The following is a 14,320-nucleotide window of genomic DNA, read 5'->3' as shown; positions in this document are numbered from 1 at the left end:
CCTCCCCCCCTCTCCCTCCCCCCTCTCCCTCCCCCCCTCTCCCTCCCCCCCTCTCCCTCCCCCCTCTCCCTCCCCCCCTCTCCCTCCCCCCTCTCCCTCCCCCCCTCTCCCTCCCCCCTCTCCCTCCCCCCCTCTCCCTCCCCCCCTCTCCCTCCCCCCCTCTCCCTCTCCCCCTCTCCCTCCCCCCTCTCCCTCCCCCCTCTCCCTCCCCCCCTCTCCCTCCCCCCCTCTCCCTCCCCCCCTCTCCCTCCCCCCCTCTCCCTCCCCCCTCTCCCTCCCCCCCTCTCCCTCCCCCCTCTCCCTCCCCCCTCTCCCTCCCCCCTCTCCCTCCCCCCTCTCCCTCCCCCCTCTCCCTCCCCCCCTCTCCCTCCCCCCCTCTCCCTCCCCCCCTCTCCCTCCCCCCTCTCCCTCCCCCCCTCTCCCTCCCCCCTCTCCCTCCCCCCCTCTCCCTCCCCCCTCTCCCTCCCCCCCTCTCCCTCCCCCCCTCTCCCTCCCCCCCTCTCCCTCCCCCCCTCTCCCTCCCCCCCTCTCCCTCCCCCCCTCTCCCTCCCCCCTCTCCCTCCCCCCCTCTGCCTCCCCCCCTCTGCCTCCCCCCTCTGCCTCCCCCCTCTGCCTCCCCCCTCTGCCTCCCCCCTCTGCCTCCCCCCTCTGCCTCCCCCCTCTGCCTCCCCCCTCTGCCTCCCCCCTCTGCCTCCCCCCTCTGCCTCCCCCCTCTGCCTCCCCCCTCTGCCTCCCCCCTCTGCCTCCCCCCTCTGCCTCCCCCCTCTGCCTCCCCCCTCTGCCTCCCCCCTCTGCCTCCCCCCTCTGCCTCCCCCGCCGCCTCTGCCTCCCCCGCCGCCTCTGCCTCCCCCGCCGCCTCTGCCTCCCCCGCCGCCTCTGCCTCCCCCGCCGCCTCTGCCTCCCCCGCCGCCTCTGCCTCCCCCGCCGCCTCTGCCTCCCCCGCCGCCTCTGCCTCCCCCGCCGCCTCTGCCTCCCCCGCCGCCTCTGCCTCCCCCGCCGCCTCTGCCTCCCCCGCCGCCTCTGCCTCCCCCGCCGCCTCTGCCTCCCCCGCCGCCTCTGCCTCCCCCGCCGCCTCTGCCTCCCCCGCCGCCTCTGCCTCCCCCGCCGCCTCTGCCTCCCCCGCCGCCTCTGCCTCCCCCGCCGCCTCTGCCTCCCCCGCCGCCTCTGCCTCCCCCGCCGCCTCTGCCTCCCCCGCCGCCTCTGCCTCCCCCGCCGCCTCTGCCTCCCCCGCCGCCTCTGCCTCCCCCGCCGCCTCTGCCTCCCCCGCCGCCTCTGCCTCCCCCGCCGCCTCTGCCTCCCCCGCCGCCTCTGCCTCCCCCGCCGCCTCTGCCTCCCCCGCCGCCTCTGCCTCCCCCGCCGCCTCTGCCTCCCCCGCCGCCTCTGCCTCCCCCGCCGCCTCTGCCTCCCCCGCCGCCTCTGCCTCCCCCGCCGCCTCTGCCTCCCCCGCCGCCTCTGCCTCCCCCGCCGCCTCTGCCTCCCCCGCCGCCTCTGCCTCCCCCGCCGCCTCTGCCTCCCCCGCCGCCTCTGCCTCCCCCGCCGCCTCTGCCTCCCCCGCCGCCTCTGCCTCCCCCGCCGCCTCTGCCTCCCCCGCCGCCTCTGCCTCCCCCGCCGCCTCTGCCTCCCCCGCCGCCTCTGCCTCCCCCGCCGCCTCTGCCTCCCCCGCCGCCTCTGCCTCCCCCGCCGCCTCTGCCTCCCCCGCCGCCTCTGCCTCCCCCGCCGCCTCTGCCTCCCCCGCCGCCTCTGCCTCCCCCGCCGCCTCTGCCTCCCCCGCCGCCTCTGCCTCCCCCGCCGCCTCTGCCTCCCCCGCCGCCTCTGCCTCCCCCGCCGCCTCTGCCTCCCCCGCCGCCTCTGCCTCCCCCGCCGCCTCTGCCTCCCCCGCCGCCTCTGCCTCCCCCGCCGCCTCTGCCTCCCCCGCCGCCTCTGCCTCCCCCGCCGCCTCTGCCTCCCCCGCCGCCTCTGCCTCCCCCGCCGCCTCTGCCTCCCTCGCCGCCTCTGCCTCCCTCGCCGCCTCTGCCTCCCTCGCCGCCTCTGCCTCCCTCGCCGCCTCTGCCTCCCTCGCCGCCTCTGCCTCCCTCGCCGCCTCTGCCTCCCTCGCCGCCTCTGCCTCCCTCGCCGCCTCTGCCTCCCTCGCCCCCTCTGCCTCCCTCGCCCCCTCTGCCTCCCTCGCCCCCTCTGCCTCCCTCGCCCCCTCTGCCTCCCTCGCCCCCTCTGCCTCCCTCGCCCCCTCTGCCTCCCTCGCCCCCTCTGCCTCCCTCGCCCCCTCTGCCTCCCTCGCCCCCTCTGCCTCCCTCGCCCCCTCTGCCTCCCTCGCCCCCTCCCTCGCCCCCTCTCCCTCCCTCCACCCTCTCCCTCCCTCTCTGGGGAACGTCTCATATCAGACGAGTAACCCAAAATGTTTGCGTGGTAGAGTAATTATGATCTACGCGTACGTGGAGACAGTGTTTGCGCAGCAATCGCCGACGTAGTGTAACTGCGGCGGAATAAGGTAACCAACCCGCATTCGCCGAGGCAGATGGAAAACCGCCTTACAAACCATCCACAGGGTGACCGCCACACCGGAACTCGCCACTAATCCGCCGGGCGGATTCGTGTCGGGGACCGGCACGCCTTCCCGCTCGGGAAGCAGCGCGTTAGACTGCGCGGCTAGCCAGGCGGGCGACGCCCTGTTTCTTGGCAGGAAGTGGTACATCATTCATAGTCGGCGTAGATACGCCAACAAACCGAGCAGCTTATTTCGTGGTGTGACCATGGGCTCGCCCAAACACGGTAGCTTCTTTCTGCCATCCTTTCAAGTCTTCACAGTTACTAACCTTCCAGCTCTGTTTCTATACAACCACCTAGCAATATACGCACAACTTCACTGCCTCGTCATACGTTAAGTGTGATGGGTCAATGGCTGCCCAGTACCAGTTCTACGCAACCTGCAGCGCTCATAAGCAACCAGTGCGCCCTTTCTTTTTAGGAGGGTGGCTAGTTCACTGGCGGCAAAAAATGCAGCACCTTCAAGGATAGTGTTCAGTGCATACTGAGTGTTAGTGATTCATTTGTCACAGTCATTACCGAGTAGATGGAGCTCTGGAAACTTGTCTATACACCCTCAGTTTTGACTCCGCAGGCTGTAACTGTACTGAGTTTGCGACATTCGTTCAAGGGTACAGGCATTCTCCGCGGAAGAGTACGTATTCCTATTCAAAAGCTTTAGCCGTTTGAACACCGTTGCATTGTGGGCCTCTGGGAGGCTGGATGGATGTATCGACGGATTGCTGTATATGTTGTGCACTATGTATCGGTGATATCGCTGCTTTCAGCAGCGGTCTGCGGAACATTCCCATACCTCTAAGCCAGGTTCTGGACAGCTGGGTACTACAGGCGCACGTCAACATAAACGCATTTTACGGGCAATGGTAGCCGACTGAAAATCGTCCAGGGACGAAATCCGGGCACATGTTGAAACTGCTGACAGTGATGAGAGTAGGTTCTGTCTGTATGCGAATGATGGACTTACACGTGTACGGCATAGAACACTCAATATCAGAATCCATTCACCTGCGACACACAGTTCCCATCCCAGGCTTCATGCTGTGGGAGGTCATCAGTTACGACTCAAGGTCACATTTGGTGTTTTTGCATGGTTAAGTGACCAGTGCATGCTCCATTGCACAGTTTGTTAGCCCCATTCTATTGTTATTTGTTCGACAGGAAGGTGATGTGCGCTTTTTCAGTAGGACAATGCACTTCAACATACAGCTGTTCGACGCAACTTGCTCTTCGGGGTTCAAAACTACTGCCCAGGCCAGCAAGATCACCAGATCCCTCGCCAATTTAATATGTATGGAACGTGGTGGTGATGTATGGAACGTGGTGATGATGTATGGAAGGTGGTGGTGGTGGTGGTGGTGGTGGTGGTGGTGGTGGTGGTGGCGATGTGTGGAACGTGGCGGTCGCGGTGGTGGTGGTGGTGGGGGGGAAATTAGTCGTTCTCCAGGGCCTTTGCCAAATTACAACAAAAGGTGCAAGATGCTTGAGATGATTATCGCAAGATGCCATTTGCCTCCTTCATGAGCATTTGCGTGCGAGAATACGGCCCTGCGTTGCCGCCAGAGGGGTATACCGTATTTTGATTCGACTGTTCGGACATCCTTTGCTGTGACGTTTGATTTCATCGTATGTTCCTCCAGTGATAAACTACCTGTCACAACACATATTAGAAAAGTTATATTATACTTGATGATGTTACATTTTTCTTTCCTCTAGTGTGTCGCCCTGTGTACTTACTCATTTTAGTAGTGCAACAGGTGACTTGGTGGGCCGCAGTTTGACGTGTGCATCAGAATAGCTGCTGTCGGTTGACGGCAGGCACGCGCGGACCAGGCCGCAGCACACACAGCTGCTTGTCGCTAGACGTCTGTCCAAATATTTTGCCAGCCGCGACGGTGCCGGCGCGTGACGGCAAACAAGCCTCAGCTAGCTGTCCCAGATCATTACGGATGTGCCGTACCTAGCAGCCACTTCAGTGGCTTCCGTAACGGTAAAAAAAGGAAGTGAGGTACGGGTTCAACGCCCTGTTGACGACTCTGTCATCACAGACAATGCAGGCTCGGACTGTACAAGGATTGGGAAGGAAATGGGCTGGGTCTTTTTCAGACACTGACCCAGAAAAAACAGAACCGATTTACGGGGAACCTCGAAATATGTAATAGCATGCTCCTACCGAATGCGAGTTCAGTGCGGGTTCTATTCGGGAATGACTGGGTCTCTATACGCTGCCTGATTTGCCTAATTGTACTGTCATACGGTACCGGAGGAAAACATTATGTTCTCGGTCTCGAGATCAGCGCTAGCGGTCCTCAGATATTTCTATCGAAAACATAAAAATTACCAGATACCCAGTGGATAACAGAACACGTAAACCAACTAGAAAGGAATGCCCACAATGTCCGCATGTTTTGGGTTAAAGCGCACTCCAGCATGTTTGGAAATGAGATTGCAGACTCTTCTGCAATGGAAGCGGTGAGCTTAGAAATAAGAGTACACACTCTTTCCAGTGGAGCGTCTGTTACCGCTTTTACAAGAAGAGGTTTCAGATTGAGTGGGTCAAAGAATGGGAACCCATCAGACAAGCAATGGAAAATACTACGCACAAATAACAGCTGTGCTGCCAACCAGGCCTTGGTACAATGGAATATCTTGTACACGAAAATTTTGCAGTTACCGTACCACGGTTGAAGTTCAAGTATTGCTGCTATGCATAGCACCCACACTGCATAAGCATAGCACTATAGCACTGTAATTGCGCGGAAGAGGAAGTAACAATTTTTTTTAACTAGTGAGACCTCACATCAAAGTTGCTAATGCTGTGAGTAAAGAATATGTCACCAGCATGAGTGGCAACATTATTGGCAACCACAGACTTCATACTGCACAAATAACTTTACTCCTTACTGACGGAAGTGGAAAAGAGAGATCTGAACTAACTCACGCGAACTAAAAAAACTGCTTGTAATCTAAAGATGTTATTTTCTCAAGCAACTATGATGTATATATGCAGACTGAAGCGACGACTGAAAATTTTCTCCAAGGTTGGGATTCGAACCAGTGTCTCCTGTTTACTATGCCACCTCAGCACAGTGGCTTCGTTCATCTGCACGGACTACCCCAACGTGCTTCCCTCCTCCTTCGAAGCTGAGGTACCATTCCATTACGGTTGGATAGCCTCTGCAATACTGTTAGAGTTTAGGGGAGTACCAAGTGCCGTGAGGCGTGAATGGGAATTGGGATTGAGGGGAGAGGCGTGCAGTTGTACAAAGCCAGGGTGGCGTAGTGGTCAGTGGGCCTAGTGAGTAGGAGAACTAGTTTCGAATTCCATACTGATATGGATATGGTGTCTGTTCTTTCGGACATCTCCGAAAGAACACACCATATCCATATAAGTATGTAGTTCTGACAACACCGGCCATGACCACCTCTTCCTGTGCGGCTGCACACACATTCCCCGAACTCTTACGAGACTTGGTAAAAGTGACTTTCACGAGTAATGAGTGTGTGGGTGTGGGACACTACGAATGTAGTGTGTGGACATACAAGGTGAGAATGTGGGTCTCGCGGGAGGCGTGCGCGAGATAGTCCCTGCAGTCGCGCTATCGTCTGTGTCCTCGGTGGCTCAGATGGACGCCGGCACGGTAGCTCAGTGTGTTCGGTCAGAGGGTTTAGTTACCGTCCGTAATAAAAAACCGAGTAAACGGATCAACAAACAATCTGAAAGAGTGTCATCGGACGTCCGCCACGAACAAATTCAACGAACAATATATAGAACAAAAAAATGAACAGAGCGTCTGCCATGTAAGCAGGAGATCCCGGGTTAGAGTCCCGGTCGGGACACACATTTTCATCTGTCCCCGTTGATATATATCAACACCCATTTGCTGCTGAAGGTATTAACATAATTCTAATTTCGATTTAGTTTCGAATTCTGTCCTTGGTATAAAATTTCGTTTGTCTCTTCAGTCTGCAAATTAACATCGTTTTAGCCTTTGTCATCCTCATTAGTGTTTATTTTACGCATTTTGTTTTGTAAGTATACTAGTTATATATAATTGTGATTTATTATTTATTTATGTTGTGAATGTAGAAACTGAAGGGTACTATTAACCCAGCCCAAACATCCGCAGTAACAGAAAAATGTTTCTCTGCCATGGTTACTTAACGGTAGCTATTGTACACGACGATTATTAAGTAAACATTTGTTGTGACAGTGCACTATAACCGAAATTGGCAACCCAATAACAAGTAGCATTTACGAGTATTAAGAATACATTACATGACGTAATTACTTTCGTTACTGTTTGATTTGTGGCACGTGTCCAATACCTAATACGAGTACAATTCAATCTAAGTAACTTCTCTCTCTTCGCATAGTGTTATATGGCTGATAGTAATGTTTCAGAAACGCTTACTAGTCCAGGTGTTACGTAGATGGCAACTGCTAAGTCAGACTGTAGTCTTCAGATGGTTATGCTGAATGGCCTGCAGTCATTGAACTGTCGGACGGCTGAATCGTAACTGTCTGAGTGACTGTGGCCCATCGTGTTTTGGTGCCTATCGGCAGATGGATTTCCAGTCCACAGTGTGAGGTAAAAGCAATGTGGACCACAGTTGACAGCGATCACGGTAGCAGCTATCTGTACTTATGTTATGTATGAGTGCTGGAGGAAGTGGCGCGGAAACAGGAAGATGTCCCAGTTTGTCAGCACTATCTGGAGGCTGCTCCACGTAACTGAGAGGTGCAACGCGTGTTGTTGTGCCCGTGTGGTGGTTTTGGTGGCCTCTCGTGGTATTTGTTGTGCACTTCGTGTTTGGTACACATTTTGCTATAATCTATGCAAGGTCAGCCCGCAATATTACGAACAGATGGCGTAGAATTGTGTGCATGCGCGTCCTTCTGGTTGTTGGGTTGGGTTGGTTGGGGGAAGAGACCAAACAGAAAGGTCATCGGATTGGGGAAGGAAGTCGGCCGTGCCCTTTCAAAGGAACCATCCCGCCATTTGCCTGGAACGATTCAGGGAAATCACGGAAAACCTAAATCTGGATGGCCGGACGCGGATTTGAACCGTCGTCCTCCCGAATGCGAGCCCAGTGTGCTAACTACTGCGCCACCTCGCTCGGTCTTTCTGGTTGTGAACGGTGCACAGTAAAAGTATGGCTGGTCACTTCGCTTAAATGCTACCTGTATGTAGTTTCCTGAGCGACTGCTTAAAGAGTGAGCATATACCCATCAGGTCAAAGGTTTTAGTCGTTTTCACAAGTTTGCCATATCTATTTAGTTGTAATAAATGCTGGTCTAGTACAATGCACTTTTCAAGTGTTTACGAGACTGTTGAACGCTACACCAGTAATACTGATCGGAAACAAGGCTGAGTCAATTACTTTTTGCCCCTAGTCCGCGAAGTAAATAAAAATTTTAGCGGTGCAGATAATTAAGCAGAATTCTTGAAAGCTGATGTACTGAGACAACTACATCATGCGCAACGATAGGAAGAAAGCTATGATGATGAAACTGAATCAATTACTACATCATTAAAGAGCACAAACTCCTATGTGCATGATGAAATTTCAAGTAGGATTATGAAGATCAGTGCAACATGTTCTGTGATGTGCAATGCAGCTTTCAGGTCTGGTTGATTCCCTGACAGACTGAAATACTCGTTAGTGAAGTCACTTTATAAAATGGGCGAAAGAAATGACGTAGACAGTTGGAGGCGAATCTCATTGCTGCCACTGTACTGTAAAGTTTTAGAGAAGGCAATGTATAGGAGAGTAGTGAAGGAAAGAAGGAAGATTGGGTTTAACGTCCCGTTGACATCGAGGTCATTAGGGACGGAGCATAGCTTTGATTGGATAAAGGATAGGGAAGGAAATCGGCCTTGCCCTTTCAAACGAACCACCGCGGCATTTACCTGCAGGGAAATCACGGAAAACCTAAGCCTGGATGGCCGGACGCAGTTTTGAACCGTCGTCCTCCAGAATGCGAGTCCAGCATGCTAACCACTGCGCCGAACCTCGCTCCGAAGGAGAGCAGTGGTAGATCTCAGTACACGTAACTGCTGTCACACTGTGTGACTTGTGGATGGGAGTGCCCACAGAAACGGTGTTCCTGTGTTACAGACACAAGGAGAACGAAACGATCGGTTGCGGACAGCAGGCACTTTCTTTCATTTAATACAAAAATGTGATTGCATGGATCAGACAATAATTCTACACAGGTTGAAATATTATTGAAGTCAGGAAGCAGCTCACCAGTGGTTCAGTTCATATCTGGAAAAAAATAAGGGGAAGGCTATCCTAAATTGTCGACAAACGGGGAAGGGGTTTGAATTTGACTGCAGGTTTCACAGGGCTCTGTTCTGGGTCCACTGTTCTTCAAAAACAAATATATATATATATATATATATATATATATATATATATATATATATATATACCGGGTGATCAAAAAGTCTGTATAAATTTGAAAACTGAATAAATCACGGAATAATGTAGATAGAGAGGTACAAATTGATACACATGCTTTGAATGACATGGGTTTTTATTAGAACCAAAAAATACAAAAGTTCAAAAAATGTCAGACAGATGGCGCTTCGTCTGATCAGAATAGCAATAACTGGCATAACAGAGTAATACAAAGCAATGATGATGTTCTTTACAGGAAATGCTCAATATGTCCATGATTATTCCTCAAAATTAGCTATAGTCGAGGAATAATGTCGTGAACAGCACTGTAAAGCATGGCCGGAGTTAAGGTGAGGCATTGGCGTCGGATGTTGTCTTCCAGCATCCCTAGAGATGTCGGTCGATCACGATACACTTGCTACTTCAGGTAACCCCAAAGCCAATAATCGCACGGACTGAGGTGTGGGGACCTGGGAGGCTAAGAATGACGAAAGTGGCGGTTGAGCACACGATCACCACCAAACGACGCGCGCAAGAGATCTTTCCCGCGTCTAGCAATATGGTTTTTTTTTGTTCTAATAAAACCCCATGTCATTCCAAGCATGTGTGTCAATTTTTACCTCTCTATCTATATTATTCCGAGGTTTATTAAGTTTTCAAATTTATACTGACTTTTTCATCATCTGGTATGTCAATGGTCTATCAATAAACGTGACAGGTCACACAAGTGTTACTGTAAAAAGACGTAAAAGTAATATAAATGATGTAGCCAATAGGGTAGCATCAGCACGTGGCTTTCAGAGAACTGATTAACACCTAACTCCAGCAAAACTCAATGCATACAGTTTGTCAGGCACTAACGTAAAAGCGAAATTTCACTGCCCGAAGGTGGCCAGTTGGTGAAATGGCCCATTTAAACTGTTTGGACTGAGGGTAGGCGAAAGGCGTCGTGCGAAGTGTTGCTTCCAAGATTTTACGCAGAAACTGAATAGATATCCAACCTTGGTGGGCAACACCTCGGCAACTACCTGCATCAGCCCGGCTATCAAGCAATGTTGACAATAACATTACGGCCACAGTGCCGCAAATTATGGCCTCTGTAAGTGCACTTACACAGTGTGCTGCCGGTTTTAGTGCACCGCATGGTATGACTGCCCTAAGTGCCCGTGATGTAGCACGGTGTCCATCCTTCCTCCGGCATGCCGGATCTGGCGGCATGCTGCGGAACCCGTGCATCCGCGTTCGTGACCACGGCGAGCCAGAGCCGCCCGCTTTCCACACGGTGTGCGGGGCTGATGATAAGTTGCGGATGGCCGCTCCAGCTATTAACTGCGTTTTTTGGCCACCGCAAGCTGCAGCTCGCCTCATGCTGTACGGCAATTTCGTAATGGTGCTGCTTGGGCACGCGCTGCCCGCAATCACAGTAATTGCGTGATCCCCCGCCAGAGTACATCTCCCCAGCTCTGCGTCCTTGTGCCCTCGCTGTAATACGTGTAGCGAAATTAACTACTGTAATACTTGTACGACGGCCGCTATCCTTCCAAAAGGGAAAGTAAGTCGTATAATGAAATCGTAGGACATAGCTTCAGTGGCAGCTTCGCGGAAAGTCCGATGCTGCACTAGCATACTCCGTGGCTGCGTGGTAAGCCTGTGCGAGGTACGGCTAAAATGATTGTCAAATGGACCTACACTACCTGACAGAAAACGAGAATCACCCAGAAGACATGATTGGATGTCAGTGTAACTTCCTATACTACATGTGACCGGCGATTACGTAAACAGGTAGAACGGCAACCAGGGGCATTAGTGTTATATAATATGTCCAGAAACATAACATACATCACCTATGTCACTGTTGCTCGTTTAGCACCACCTAGGGGTCACGTGTACAGTAATCTCTGCATCACCCTCTCTACCACTGCATCAGGAATTCTGTCATCCGCCACAGCAAAGATTGCGATCAAGAAGACCAGCAAGTCTAACTGCAGGACAACTCATCGCGAATGGTTTTGATCTAAATGAAAGCTGGAAGCATGAATGGTCAACAAAAACATTGTGAAAAAGAGCCCATCACCTCGATCCCACAAAGAAGCCAAAAGGTTTTGACCGACCGAGGAACCTATGGTGCCGCCTCAACAGGTTAAGGACTGGACATGTTTGTTGTAGCTACTTCAGATACCAGTGGGGCTGGATCAGTTCACCAATGTGTGAACTTAATCAAGAAGAGCAGACAGTTTAATATCTAGTCCAACGCTGTCCACTTCATTCATACCCTGGAATTCCCGACGACTTGTTCACTCACACCCAGCTTACTTAATTGGTTGAAAAACAAGGACTTTAAGGTTTAATCGTGTCTTATATCATATGTATATTGTATAAAATCACTTGTCTTATATCAGCTGTATACTGTATAAAATCACCATACGATTGAATAAATAAAGTGTTGTATGTGTATAGTGTTGTTACCAGACCTGATTTGGTTTCTAAGGGAGCATGCACAGCGTGAAATGACGAGTAGTCACTGAAGACTGGGAGACACCAGTGTTTTAATAAATATTTACTAATAAAACAGCCTTCCACTACAATCTGAACGTCATTCCCTAGTAGAACATGTATGGGACATCTCAAACTCCAATACCACCCCAGTGCCAATACCGAGGATATCAAACATCAGTTACTGCAGTTGCGGGCCAGGTTGCCTTGAGAGGACAGAACGGCTTTGACACCCTTCCCAACCGAGTCAGCGCATGAATTCGTACTAGAAGGGGTGCAACGTGTCAAGTTCTTCGTAAATTTTAATAGATTTTGTGATCACTGATACAACATCTCACATAGTCGCAACCGATGAAGTTGCACCAACTTTCTTATCTCCTAACCTTGTGAGCGTTTTTGTCACGCAGTATACTTGTGTTGTGAACGTGGCGGCCTTATCAAGCCACCTTTACGCGTTACGTGTACTTCGGCGTTGGTTTTTGTCTACAGTGTATATCTAAATGGCACTGTGTTCTACTTTGGACCACGTGTAAAAATGACACATGTAGAAATAATAGTATATGGAAATAATTCAGGGGGTTCTTCTGTCAAGGAGTCTCTTTCGCTTGAAAGTTTGCCAAGAGTGGGTACGAATTTTTTCTGCTAGGCGGCTGCACAGTATTACTATAGGGGAAGTCAAATTCTGAATTATCACCTCGAAAAAATAAGGTTACGTAGTTAAGGTTTTGTTTCTTCGCAGCTGTTGGCCTGCAGTCTCGATACAATTTGAAATATCCGCTTCACAATACTGTACTAGGGGACTGATGACCACAGCAGTTGAGTCCCATAGTGCTCAGAGCCACTTGAACCATTTGAACTACCCCTTTACACTTTCCACCTACTTTCTACATCTCCTTCTCCACAGCTCTCCCCCACTAAAGAAATTAGTTCTCCCTCTCGTCTCTCTGTCCCCCTCATCCTCCTCTCTGTCACTGAACATCCACGCCCCCCCTCCCCCCTGCCCCCCTCCCCCCTGCCCCCCTCCCCCCTGCCCCCCTCCCCCCTGCCCCCCTCCCCCCTGCCCCCCTCCCCCCTGCCCCCCTCCCCCCTGCCCCCCTCCCCCCTGCCCCCCCTCCCCCCTGCCCCCCTCCCCCCTGCCCCCCTCCCCCCTGCCCCCCTCCCCCCTGCCCCCCTCCCCCCTGCCCTCTACTGAGTTCCGGGACGATTTGTTGTCTTTGCACGCACTCCGTCCATTTGCGGACACGTGTCCGTAGGAGCTCTTTTCCTCCATTTCAAGTCAGAAATCCGTCCCTGCAGTTCGTCGGTTTTGTTAACGTTCGCCCTGTATAAAGGTAGATCATATTGTATTTTTTTTAGACCTAATGCTGTATATCGGAGGTTTAATAGCGTCAGCGTTACGTATTCTGCTGGACAGCTCGTCATTTGAACTTCATACTCATTCGCTTGTGACAAAATTTTCAGTGTGCACCAACCACACTGCAAACGTTTGGCGGGTTTCGCTTTCAGAAACAGGTCTCGTGTACGGACGGTGTAAGGTGCCGGTCCTAGGACAAGGCTGGGAAGACGGCTTTGCAGCCTCCGGCCATACGGAATCGCCACAGGTCCGGCTGCAGCCTGTGTGTTGTGTGGACGAAATGTCTCTCCTCCCGCCGTTAGGCGTCCCGAACCAGTTCTGGCGTTGCCCTCTCTACCTGCGACTTTTAATTGACGCCCTGGATTCCTGCAACGGTTGCTGCTGCCATTAAACGGACGGCGGGGGTCCCGCTGACACGGACGTCGACGCCCACGATCGTACCAGAGTTAACGGCCGCTGTCTTATGGCCCACATCTGACGTTTATACGAGCACGGCTTACTTCTCAAATTTGTGAAGACCGTACTTGGCGAATAGCAACCTTCCCCTCTCCCCCCATATTCTATATTTCTTACTTTTACATTTACACGCGCATTCATTATCCGTGCATGGCTCTTAAGCATGTGGGCTATGATTATTCTGCATGTTCTTCTAAATTCATTCATCAAGCGTGATGTGCGCGCTAAAAGGAAGACTTTAAATAATTTTGCCGTGCAGTGTATAGCTGGGCCTCTGAATTCGGTGCTTATGTACATTCTGAGTCGCCCTCGGAGGTTGAGCGGGCCAGATTTGGCTCGTCATTATTTACTGCAGCGATGTGTTGGGGCTCACCACACAGTTGGCTTACAGTCGGTAAAAGTTGCTTGCATTTGGGTACAATATCAAGTTAATAACGCAAGGTCATTATTTACAAGTTAACGTAGAATACTGTAACGTTTCCTATATAGCTACTGAACCAAATGCAACTAGAATCAAAACATGTTTATGAAGTGGAAATTATTACGCAACTAACGACCTAGCTCAGCGTGGTACAGGTGGCACTAAGTATCTACGGTCAATGACTTGTCTGGCGTAGCGGTAATTTCTTAATTGCTAAGGAACAGAGACATTTTTAAACAGGATTAATCAGAAGCAATGAAGAGTGACGTGAAACACATTACACTCGTAATAGATGTGGAGTGGTACATATTTCACCTCATGCGAAAGCAGGATAACAGACGTACATGACGTTCATTTTTGACGCAGGTCCGACTCCTAACATAAAGTTCGATATCGGAATCTCGGTAAGAAATATGCCCACCTCGGGCACTATATCTACATGAACACTCTGCATATAACACTAAAGTGTCTGGCAGAGGGTTCATGAAAAATCTTCACAATAATTCTCTATCATTCCACTTCCGAACAGCGGACGGAAAAAAACGAACACCTATATCTTCCCGTGCGAGCTCTGATATCCCAATTTTATTATGATGATCGTTTCTCCCTATGTGGGTCGGCGTCTACCAAATATTTTCGCATTCGGAGGA

At 52.0% G+C, this 14,320-nt stretch overlaps 1 protein-coding gene across 1 annotated transcript; it reads left to right on the top strand.

Moving 5' to 3' along the window:
- Window positions 1-788: 788 nt before the first annotated feature.
- Window positions 789-10,381, top strand: LOC124803292 (endochitinase A-like; the record flags this gene model as incomplete). Its single annotated transcript, XM_047264475.1, has 2 exons — window positions 789-2,366; window positions 10,064-10,381. Coding segments are annotated over 2 exons (1,896 nt in total), but the record flags the coding sequence as incomplete, so codon positions are not given.
- Window positions 10,382-14,320: the final 3,939 nt, after the last annotated feature.

This window comes from Schistocerca piceifrons, chromosome 6, assembly GCF_021461385.2.
Source record: "Schistocerca piceifrons isolate TAMUIC-IGC-003096 chromosome 6, iqSchPice1.1, whole genome shotgun sequence".
Lineage (NCBI taxonomy): Eukaryota > Metazoa > Arthropoda > Insecta > Orthoptera > Acrididae > Schistocerca > Schistocerca piceifrons.
The sequence above is the reverse complement of the archived record's forward strand: the minus strand, read 5'-3'. Positions and strand labels throughout refer to the sequence as shown.